Below are 12234 nucleotides of genomic sequence, written 5' to 3'. Positions count from 1 at the left end.
GGGGTACTGAGGGTTTTAAACTTATTACCATTGCTCTAGTTACTTCTGATGGGAAGGTCCTATACATGCTTGCCTGTCAAAAAGAGAGCCAGAAGAGGGAGGACTAATAGGTCACTGTATTCTTGATAAGTCTACTATGAGTCCATCTAACCCCAGTGCTTCCCCAGTCAAGGTTCTGATGGCCAGCTTTACTTCTGGTATATCAAAGCACTTATGGCATTCATCTTTTCCCCTTGGGGCCTCCTAAGATAAAAATACTGGAAAAGACGTTCATTTCTATACTATCACTAGTAGACTACTTTCTAGAAAAAAACTATGTATTCCTCTGTGAGTATACCTGGTTAACCAGGCAAGGATCATTACATACCTACCCTGCCCTACTCCTGACAGCTGATATAAACATATTTTTTCCAGTGCCTCTCATTTCCATGCTAATAACTTATTGTAGCTGAACCATGTTCATCATCATCTTCTTCTTTCTGCTGTTCCCATTAGAGGTCGCCACAGCGGATCACCTGTTTCCATTTCTTCCTGTCCTCTGCATCTTGCTCTGTCACACCAACCATTTGCATGTCCTCTCTCTCACCACATCCATAAACCTTATCTTAGGTCTTCCACTTTTCCTGTTACCTGGTAGCTTCATCCTTAGCATCTTTTTCCCAATATACTCAGCATCCCTCCTCAGCACATGTCCAAACCAACGTAATTGTGCCTCTCTGGCTTTGTCTCCAAACCTTCCAACCTGGGCTGACCCTCTAATATACTTATTCCTAATCCTGTCCACCCTCGTTACACCCAGTGCAAATCTTAACATCTTTAACTCTGCCACATCCAGCTCAAACTCCTGCCTTTTTGTCAATGCCACTGTCTCCAACCCATATAACATAGCTGGTCTCACTACCCTCTTGTAGACCTTTTCTTTCACTCTTACAGGTACTCGTCTGTCACAAATCACTCCTGACACTCTTCTCCACCCACTCCATCCTGCCTGTACTCTCTTCTTCACCTCTCTTCCACACTCACCGTTACTCTGTACTATTGACCCCAAATTTTTAAACGCATCCACCTTCGCCACCTCTACTCCTTGCATCCTCACCATTCTCTATCTTCCCTCTCATTCACGTACAAAAACAAAAAACTTTCATTTTGCCTACTTTTCATACACCTTTCCATATTGTTGCACCTTGATGTTCTGTTTCATGCTCAATCTACCACAGAAGTTCTCTATACTTACAATGTCTTTGTTTAAATTGCTTGTCCAAGAAACCCAGTCAGTTCTTTGAGCCACCTGTTTGCAAGTTGAAAGGTGTTAATCAATTAACTATGTAAGATTTTTGCAACTTATTTACATTTACTCTTGATTAATGCCCACTTTCCAAATATATACCCTTCCTGTGGATGGTGTTGGACCCCAAAGTTTGCTGTTGTTTAAGTGACCTAGAATGCTAATTCTGAAACATTAGTGGATAAAATCTCTACTGGAGGGCTGGGAAAACTGCAATATCCACAGCAAATCTTAGTAGTACCACAGCAGCTGGTTTTACAATAACCTCAGATTAATTCAAAAAACATCACCAACCAGAAAGTCTACCAGACATTGCTTGTGTGTAAAATGTGTACAGACATGTACCTTGCGTAATCCTAGCCAACGGCAGATCCATTACTGTATTAAAATCCCCGCAAATGATAACCTTGCGACTGTGCTTCAAAATACTCAATTTCTTTAGTCTGCAAAAGGGGTTCTGGTCATCTTTATTACAGCCATAAAATTTTAATAAGATCAAGAGTCCTTGAAGAGTTCAGACTGTTCTCTTGTCATCCTTGCACACTACCTCAACAGTCCACCCTATGTTCCTTCTAATTAAATGTGTAGCTACCCCCACCTCGTCCCTTACGTTTTGATAAGACTGCACATCCTAAAAACTTATCACCCTTCCATTTTGAAAAGGCTTGTGATGTCTTACTTTTCTTAATTTTGGTTTCCTGTAACAAACACTCTAGCCTTACTCCTTTCTAATAAAGACACTTACCATTAGCTTTTACTTGCAGCGACATCCCTTTCACATTCCATGACAACATATTCCCCTCAGGTGTTTTTGAATTAAACTGCAAAACTCCATAAGCATAAATATAGCTTCTTTGTTCAGTCTTCTGTACAAAGGGTTTGTATGTCATACCGTAAGGAATTAGTGCTGGAAAGAAAACATTTGGAATAATTTGTTCATCCGTGTCGATGAAGATGCAGTGAAGTGATCATTCCGTTGTAGACAACAGTTTATCTTTTTTTCTGATTTTGGAACATAATCATAGCTCTTCGTACACCCCAAATAAATTCTTAGTACAGTTCACTGTACTTTACATACAGTTGAATAACACAGATGTCACACTATAGTAAATAGCTCTATCCCACTGTAATAAACTGTTTATGGAATGATCACTTCACTACAACTTCATCTTCACAGATGCATAAATTATTTCAAATGTTTTCTTTCCAGCACCAATTCCTTGCGGTGTAAGATACAAAGACAACGTACAGTAAAAATGATCAATCAATCCATTGGTAGACAACAGTTTATCAGTTTTACAGCTGTTTTATTACAGTGTATGCCAAGCATTATACGCTTTACTAAGAATCTTATTCTATGCCATCATACTTTTGTTACCTTTCACCTGAATACAGCCATGTTTATTGAATTACTGTCTGACTATGTTGGATTCTAGTTACTTTATAATAAAATCTGCTGCAGGCTACAGAACACATGCCAACCCACTACAAAACTATTTCATCCCCTAATATATCATCAGAAAGCAGGGATGAATGACATAGTATCATGAAGTCACTGGAGAGATGCTCAAGATACAGCAAACAAACAAAAAAAAAAAACAGTTTATTAAACTTAATAAATATATATCTAAAAATGTATAGGTCTACTAAAATAACTACAGTAAAAGCTACACATTTTACAATTAGAAAGCCCACTTTACAAGATGAAGGAATAAATTACAACAAAAGGAAATTGTAAAAAGAAAACAAAAACGTTGCACTTGCTCTTTAAGCATATAGTTACTAATGTTTTGAGTAAAATCTTCCCCAAGGTGAAAATAAGTATTCTCTTGTCCAGAATAAAATACTGGTACCACATCAGCCCCAGTAATCTTACAATTATGGTTAACTTTATGAGACAGCAGTTTGGATTCAGACTAAATTCATAATAAAATCATGCATTACCAGAAAAAGGAGCATTTGTTGCACTTCAGTTCACCTTATTTGTGTCTACTGTTAATTGTTTACAGGAAAAAGGTCTCAAATGCTATAGTGTCTCATAAAACCAATGTAGTGCATTGAGTGCCGTGACTATGCTCCACTATCAGGAAAAATACATCCTAGTTTAGCACTACTTTAGCAGGTGCTTAACAAGTACTATACACCTTTCTAAGTGCTGTTAATATCAGGTCTCATGTTAGGCTCCAAGTACTGCCAGTGCTTGCTGAGGGCTTTATCAGCTTTCAAATCTAGCAAAACGCTTTTTATTACTGCAAACAGTAGTTCATGGTGCAAACTGCACTACAACAAATTATGACTGGGTCTCTGATCATAATCCTTTATTATGTGTTCACGACACTGATACCAAGACTGACCTCTGGAGCTTCACGCTAGAAGTAAATTTCTTGGCATCTAGGTCTCAAACCCATAATAATGTGGTTATGCTCAGTGACCCAATCACAATCTTGTTTATTCAGTGGAGAAAATTCTGAAACCACTAGTCAGTGAAAGGGACAGCCATGTTCAAGTTGCCACCAGTTCTCTCATTGTCTTTGCAAAGTTATTCCACATTACCATCTAACAATGTTTTAGCAACAATGGATCTTGCATCATCCTACACAAACATACCACATGAGGATGGCATTGCTACCTGTCTCTAGTACTTAGAAGTGAAAAGAGATCATCACAGCAAGACAAATAAACATTCTGCAGCAAGGAATTAAAAAAACAGTGCAATATCAAAGTACTTTGGAATTCACTCTAAATTGGTATATACTTTCACAGCATTCTTGTTTACATGTGATTAATAGGCACAGTGATTACACAGTAAAGCATTTTATTCACCATTATCTAATTATTATGCTAGGTCAGCTTTTTGTTAACATTAATGCACTAACATTAATGGATATAGTACATGCCTATCACTATTACTGTTAGCTGGGTAAGTAAACTAGTCCGCGCACCATTTTCAGCTAGGACGTACGCCAAAAGACACATACATTAAACATAAAACAAGGACAAAATGTGGATCAACTGAGGAGTTTCAGAAACACTTCCAGGTTACCCATAGTAGGTATAGGGAAAATGTTATCAAGTGATAGCTGCTGTAAGCACATACCGTACTGTCTACTATCTCTGAAACAATTATAATCACAAACCTTAGGCAGATGCTCGGTTAATTCTGCAGGAGACCTCAGGTTTAAAGGAAGAAACTCCTTTTTGTGATAAAGATATCGGTTATCTACTTTCTGTGGTAAGAAACACATTTATCTACTTTTTCAAAACAGTCCTCTGCCAGTCTTACAGGCATTTCAACAATTTACTGAGTGTAAATTTGCTTTATTGAGAGAACTCATTGCACTCAGTATCAAAATGGTATGAAAGCCGGTCTTGGAGGTAGTGGTGGCTGTGCCCCCACAGCCTCCTAACTTATTTAAGAATATTTCAGTTTGCAAAACTTGAAGGAAAGTGAAGAAATTCCACTTACTGCACACCACTGCTTTGATAGTTACTGGGTGAAATGAGTTTGCACTCTGTAATCCATTCGATTTTCCATTGCATATTCCATACCACTACCATCGAACAGAGGACCATGATACAAGCCCTTAACATCCATGAAAAATCTAATAAAACTAAAAACATCCAAGGCAAAGAAAGATAACTCCTTGAACAAGAAAAAACAAGTTGTAAAGTGTGTGAAGATTATTAGAAAATCGACTAAAATAAAACCTGACCAGCTACCACACACTCTCAGATTCCAATGAAAAAGCAACAGAGAGATGCAAGTCATACACTGGCTGCTTGTTCTCAGTCTTGTACATGTTTTGCCCCTTACAGAGCTGTGCACAACCAGCACTCCAATCACTTAAACAGCTGATGGTTTAGTCATATCTGCATGATTCTTTTACGTGGGTAGGCAAGTCTGTATTTTGCTTAAAATCTGAATAGTAAGTAAATTAGGTTGCTCATCTTACCATGTACATGGCAGCAGCTACAGGCAGGTAGAAGGAGTAAAACGCAGTTTTGTACTTCACTATAGCTTTGTACCTAAAATTTAGATGAAAAAAGAACACTTATTACTGCCAAAACCTAATGCATTTCTTTCCTCATACAAACGTCCTTGATCATTAACATTTACTCCATCTTTATATTTAGTGCCAACATGGGTAACAGTTAAATAGAACCAAATTCCAATCCTTAGCTAGCAAAACATCTGAGACTCTGAGCTCACTTTCATCCTATAAGGCAAATGAACTTTGCCTGCTCAGGTCTGTCCACTGACCGGTCATGAACAAGGATTTGGGGTGCTCGTAAAAAGATGAGACTATCCAACAAAAAGTTTTTTGCCACATTAAGCATTAGCCCTCTCTCCTTCCTCTGTTCTTCTCTGTGATATTCCTTCTGGCAGAGGGATCCTTCTCGTTTCCCTTCTGGATGCTTAGCTGGCTTTAGGCATCAGCAAACCCCACGGTAGCTGCGGCCCCCTGGTTCTGGGGGGAACCATAACCACAGCAAATTATTTTATTTTGGTAACTTTTTGTGCGTGTTAAAACAAAACCCAGTACAGCAATCTTGTATACTTAACTAAATGGGTAGTAATGATTCATAGGAAGAAGAAACCTTAGGACTGACACCAATACTTCTCCTTTAACCTTTAAAGGTAAGGGTTATAGTGACAGCATTTTGTTAAGTACCAGGCTTCATAATTCCATTAAGTATTTTATCACTGGCATAATTCTTTTGACTAAGTTAAATCCTTCTGGTGGGCATTCTCTCAAGTAAAACTACCACCACAGATGGCGTTAGTTACCACCGATACCCATGGCTGCAGGCATCTCCTGATCATCCTTGATTGTCAGGGCCCCACAAAAGCTATCACTGGTTGGGAAAGATGAAGGGAAAAAAAAAAAAAGGCTCATTCAAACACTGATTTCGTGCTGTATCCTGAACAGGGTTGTTGTAATATGACTCTGTTAGGATAAAGCCATGAATCAGTGAATGAACATGAGCAAGGATTAACAGCTAGAGACAGGCAGCTCAGAGTGACTGATCTCAGTTCTTACCAGAGATTTTAAGAAGATCAGACACTCCTGATCTTCAGGGATGGTTTTCTCTTTCAGGGAGTTCTGGTCACCAGATACCATAATGCTTAACTTCTTTACTTAAGAGTTCTGGGCAAGGCCAAAAATAATGGAGAAATAAAGGCTCAAAGTCAGGAACTCTTAAAATATTATTCTAATTCACTTAAAATTTAACAGCGTAACATGGTTTTGCAGCATGCATTTTCTGTGCAACAAGTTTAAAAAAAGAAGTTATGTTCTTACCATAACGTGCAACTGAAAAGAAAACCTCCTGCACGGCAGCAACTGCAAGGCTCAAGGAACATCAGCAAACAGGAACAAAAAATTCAGAGCCAGCAAACGGTGACTTTGTAAAATTATATTAGACAAGAATCACAGCATGTTACAAAAACAAACCGGTTTCGTCCAGACCTCTTAGGATTCGCATTTCTGAGCACCAAAGTAACATCAAACAAAAAAAGATACATAATGCTTTGTATAAACATACTATAGCACATTCTACCAGTAAATTTAATTTTATCATCATTGATATGATTTTTGGCAATAGGGCTAATAAATCTCAACGGCACTCCATATTAAATGCAAAAGAAAAGAAATGGATTATTAGACTGGGTGGCTTGTTCCCACCGGGACTTAAATGAACATCTATGATTGTCAGCCAATGGGATTGTTGCTATCTGTATATATGCAGCCACTGTTTTTCACATTAACTTTTTTGTACACTGAAGAAGGCTGTGCTTTGCCAGCCGAAACCGGTTTGTTTTTGTAACATGCTGTGATTCTTGTCTAATATAATTTTACAAAGTCACAGTTTGCTGGCTCTGAATTTTCTGTTCCCGCTTACCATAACGTTCCATGTGAATTGTTCATCTCGCCTTTGTTCTTACACACGGGTTCCGAGTCGGCCGCATCACAAGCTCTGCATCTAAGAGAAGCTCAAGGCACAGTCCCTATCCCATGATCCTCCACTGCTATCCCTCAGATCTAGTTTGCAAGAAACCAGAATGCACTACCAACCACTGCGTCTAACGCTCACGCAAGCATACACCTGAACCTAACTTATAAACTAAACATAAACCGGTGTACACCTAATGAGACACCTAGTAATGAGCAGGTAGTGCTAGATAACCCAGCGAAGACCAACCAGACACTAGTCGTACCAGTTCTTCCAGAACGCGGCGGGGGAAGGAGGGAGGGAATGTAAGAACAAAGGCGAGATGCAATTCACATGGAACGTTATGGTAAGAACATAACTTCTTTATGTGAAATTGTTCGATCTCGCTGTTTGTTCTTACACACTGGTAGCGTCCCTAGCTCCGTTACCCTGGGTGGCTCACGGAAGAACGTTCCTGAGAACAGTGGAACCAAAGGAAGCCCTGTCCTTGGAGGTCCTATCTACTTTGTAGTGAGTAATAAACGTATGAGGCTTTTCCCACATAGCCGCCGCACAGATAGTATCTAGTGGTAGACGAGCGGCATGGGCTAGAGAGGTAGAAACTGCCCTAGTAGAATGAGCCTTAGGCTTGAACGGAAGTGGTTGTTTGAAAGCTGAATAGACAAAATTTATGCAGTCCGAAAGCCATTTGGATAACGTGCATTTTGTTACTGCCATCCCTTTCTTATTATCCGCGAAGGAAACAAAAAGCTCATCTGATTTCCTGCATACCTTTGTTCTGTCCAAATAAAATCTCAGCTGTCTATGTACATCCAATTTGTGCAGCATATATTCCAACTTGTTAGAATGGTTCCTGAAAAAGGTGGGAAGCTCAATAGATTGATTAATATTAAGCATTGAACATACCTTCGGGAGAAATGATAGATTAGTGCGTAAGGTGACTCTGTCAGGATGAAAAACATGTATGGGGGTCTAACCGACAAGGCATGTAGCTCTGATATCCTAAGAGCTGAAGTGACAGCAATAAGAAAAAGAGTCTTCCATGACAAATATTTAAGTGAACACGTTGACGCTGGTTCGAAGGGTGGTAACATAAGTTGAGATAACATCAAATTCAAGCTCCAGGGAAAAACCGGATCCCGAATGGGAGGACGGAGATGAAAGGTACCCTTCATGAAAGCTTTACAAAGCCTGTGAGACATAAGTGTAGAGTCCCCTTCACCTATATGAAAGTTAGATATGGCAGCTAACTGCACTCTTATCATGGACGTAGAAGCCCCTTCGTGAAAGAGTGTAGAAAAAAATCCAAGAGTTTGTGTATCAGGGCCACCAAGGGATCTATGCCTTGATCTGATGCCCAACACGCAAAATGTTTCCATTTGCTCCTGTACAGTTTCCTAGTGGAAGCTTTGTGGGAAGAAACTAGAATAAGTTATACTGCTGGAGACAAAAAAATTTGACCTGGCTAAGTTAGGAAGCGGAGCAGCCAAGCTGTCAGTTTGAGGGACTGAAGAGATGGGTGAGGAACTCCTGACGAGTGTGTCGACAGGTCTGGCACTGGGTCCAGGATCCACGGTTCTTCCATCTGGTGCATTCGAAGAAAGGGAAACCAAATCTGTCGAGGCCAGAATGGTGCTATTAAAATGATCGTCCTTTCCAGACTCCTGGCTTTCTGTAGGAATTTGGGTATTGATGGAACCGGAGGGAAGGCATATAGGAGACCCGGGGGCCAATCGTGTACCAGTGCGTCCCTGGGGGCATCCCCCGGAGGGGGAAGTAGGGCAAAGTAGCTTCTGCATCTGGCATTTAAGGGGGATGCAAACAGATCGCAGCAAGGCTGGCCCCATCTGTGGAAAATCTTCTCCGCCACTTGACTTTTGAGGGACCACTCGTGAGGCAACAGGATGGCTCTGCTCAACCTGTCCGCGATGACGTTGGATGACCCCGGGATGTGCGTTGCTATTAGAAAGCGTCCGGTGGGCACAGCCCATTGCCAAATTCTCAGGGCCTCTCTTTATAATGGGTAAGACCTGGTTCCCCCCTGTTTGTTTATGTACCAGACCACTGACATTGTCCATCTGAACTGCCACTGTTCCTAGAGGTAGGGAGTCGTGGAAGTGTTGCAATACTAGAAACACTGCTCTCAACTCCAGGACAGTGATGTGCAGATTGTACTCCATCTTGGACCACTCTACTTGAACCGTTCTCCCCTGAAAAAGTCCCCCCTACCCCATCAGGGAAGCGTCCGTGGTTATTGTGGCTGTAGGGCTGGCTAGCACAAACGGGCGACCTATCGCCAGATCTTGACTGTTCAGCCACCATCGAAGATCCCGCTTGCAAGATTCTGTGATCAAGATGTGGTGTGACAATGAAAGCTGCTGGAATGACCACTGCGCGAAGAGCAGCCACTGGAGGACTCTCATGTGCATCCTGCCCAACGAACTGCAATAAGGGTAGCTGCCATCATTACCAGGGCTTTCAGCACTTGCGCGGCAGGAACTCTCTTGTTTCGAAGAACGACCTGATCCCTGAGGGCTGAAACTCTTGTCTGGGGAAGCTTGATCAAAGCTGTAGTAGTGTCTAAATCCGCTCCTCTGAATGAGATATGCTGCGAGGGCGATAAGGCAGATTTTTCGAAGTTGACTGTGATTCCTAAACGGGAACAAAGGTTGATGGTGTAGTCCCTGGCTTGTACAAGACAATGCTTGGTGGTAGCGGTGAGGGGCCAGTTGTCCAGATACGGAAACACCCGGAATCCTAGCCGTCTCAGGTGAGATGCCACTACTGCCATGCATTTGGTGAACACCCTGGGGGCCTGAGGTGAGACCAAAGGGCAGAGCTCGAAATTGGAAATGACTGGCTCCCAGCCGGAAGCGCAGGTGATCTCTGGAAGCCCTGGCCATTTTGATGTGGTAGTACGCATCCCTGAGATCTACAGAGCACATCCAATCACCCTTCTGCAGAAAGGGAAGGATTGATTGTAGCGTGACCATCCGGAACTTTTCCTTCCTTACGAAGGTGTTGAGTTTGCTGAGGTCCAATATTGGCCTCCAGTCCCCTGTTTTCTTTGGAACTAAAAAGAACCTCGAGTAAGTTCCAGATCCTATTTGGTCCGCAGGGACTGGTTGGATGACATTTTTCGAGCAGCTTTCTTATTTCTATGGCTGCTTGATCTCGCAGATTGGGTGGGCCATCTGGAAATCTCTTTTGATTGGGGGGATTGGTTACAAATGGAATGTTGTACCCTCTGGTTATTATGCTTTTTACCCAAGAATCTGAAGTGAGATTTAGCCAGGCCTCTGGGTATAAAGCCAAGCGACCCCTGACTGCCTCCAGAGTAGGACAGTCAGGCCTCCACTCAGGAGTGCTGGAAGGGCTTCACAGGGGTGCTATCCCTGTCGCCCTGGTTCTGCGGACCCCCTCTACCGTCTGGGCGGAGTCTTCCATTTCTCCCCCCTCCTCTGCCTCTGGAGGGGGCATCACTCTGTGTGGACTGGAAAGATCCCAGAGTCTTTCGGAACCACATTTTTCCGCCTCTTTGCCCTTTGGGGTACAGTCTAGTAGGGGCGGAAAAACGGACCCCTACGGCAGACAGGGTCTTACCTTCTTGCTCACACCGAGTGAGAGTCTCCTTTACTTTGGGTCCAAACAGGGTGGCACTATTGGCAAAGGAAGACTTGAAGGCTTCCGCAAAGGAGCACAGGCGCATCCAGGATGGTCTCCGCAGAGCGATCGCTGAGGCTGCAGCCCTACTCGAACCTTCGGCCGCATACGAGATGAGCCTCATGGACGAGTTAACTATCGAAGTGAGGGTGTTGAGTTGTGCTGTAACCTTTTTCGAGACAGCAGCATCTGTGTTACCCTGGAGAGCAACTCCCAGCTCCTTAAGGAGGTCTCTCTGAAGGCGCGTAAAGAGCGTGAGATAGTTCAGCGATCGCATGGAGAAAGTCGCTGAACTGAAAACGCGCTTCCCATACCTGTCCACAGTCCTGGAATCTTTGCTAGGAGGATGGACAGAGGAAGATGCCTCGGACATTTCCTTCTTCATGGCTGCCGCCACCACCATAGCATCAACTGGGACTCCCTTAGTGAGATATGCCTTGTCCTGGGGGGCAGTGATATACTTATTGGGTCTCCAAGGGACTGGTTCCACTGTGTCTGGACTCTCCCACGCCCTTCGAGCTATTAGGTCCATCAAATCATCGAAGGGCAGAGTCACCCAGGAGATAGAAGGTTGAGCACCAAAAGCCTTCAGCAACACCGATTCGTCCGTAGTGGGGGCAAGTGACTGCCAATCACCCCTCTGCTTTAAGATCTCCAGGATGTCAGCAAATGAGACATCCTCAGAGGGGGACCGTGGGGACCCCTCCGACTCATCCAAATCGGTGTCCGATGTCAATGATTCCTGTGGGGAATCAATGTGCCTCCTCTTGCACAATTTCTTCCTCGGAACTTCATCAGGGGGGGCATCTGGTGAAGCCTCCGAGGAACAGGGGACACCCTCTGGGGCTGGCTGAGGCATTGGGTCTCTACACTTGGCCGGGATCGTGGGTGCAGAAACAGAATGCAGTCCCTTGGGGGAAGGAGAAGATGACTCCAATGAAGTAAATGTCTGTTCAGACAGGACCTTCCTCATGACGTCGAAGGCACTGGAGCCCCGGGCCGAGGACTCCACCGGATCCGAAGAGCACAGCAGCTTCCCCGAAACCGGGACTACGGGCTCTGACCCTGAGGACGGAGCCGAGCTAATCTGTGCCGAGGCTCCGAGGGGGAGCGTCGGAACCGAAAGTTTGGTTCGACTCTCCGCCCCGGAACCGAGGAGAGACCGTTGGCTCCGAGACTCCCTGATGGGTTCAGAGGACGTCGAGATCAATGGTGCCGACCGCACTAAAGAAGGCTTCGCCACCAAGGGGTTAACAATCATCGGTTCCTCATCTCCCGGCTCCGAGGACTCGATGGGTCTCAGAGGAGGATCTGCATGAGACGCAGGGAGG

At 43.4% G+C, this 12234-nt stretch overlaps 1 protein-coding gene across 4 annotated transcripts in view; it reads right to left on the bottom strand.

Moving 5' to 3' along the window:
• FDPS (farnesyl diphosphate synthase) overlaps positions 1–12234 on the bottom strand; it is a 563129-nt gene that overhangs the window by 261299 nt on the left and 289596 nt on the right. For all 4 annotated transcript variants that reach the window (XM_044080217.1, XM_044080218.1, XM_044080216.1 and 1 more), the window contains one exon: positions 5239–5311. In XM_044080217.1, coding sequence (XP_043936152.1) covers positions 5239–5311 — 73 coding nt within the window. The remainder of the gene's footprint in view (positions 1–5238; positions 5312–12234) is intronic.

The sequence above is a fragment of the Protopterus annectens genome, chromosome 8.part0 (assembly GCF_019279795.1).
Source record: "Protopterus annectens isolate FY-2018-M chromosome 8.part0, PAN1.0, whole genome shotgun sequence".
NCBI classification, from domain to species: domain Eukaryota; kingdom Metazoa; phylum Chordata; order Ceratodontiformes; family Protopteridae; genus Protopterus; species Protopterus annectens.
Note: the sequence above shows the minus strand (reverse complement) of the source record. Positions and strands in the feature narration are given on the sequence as shown.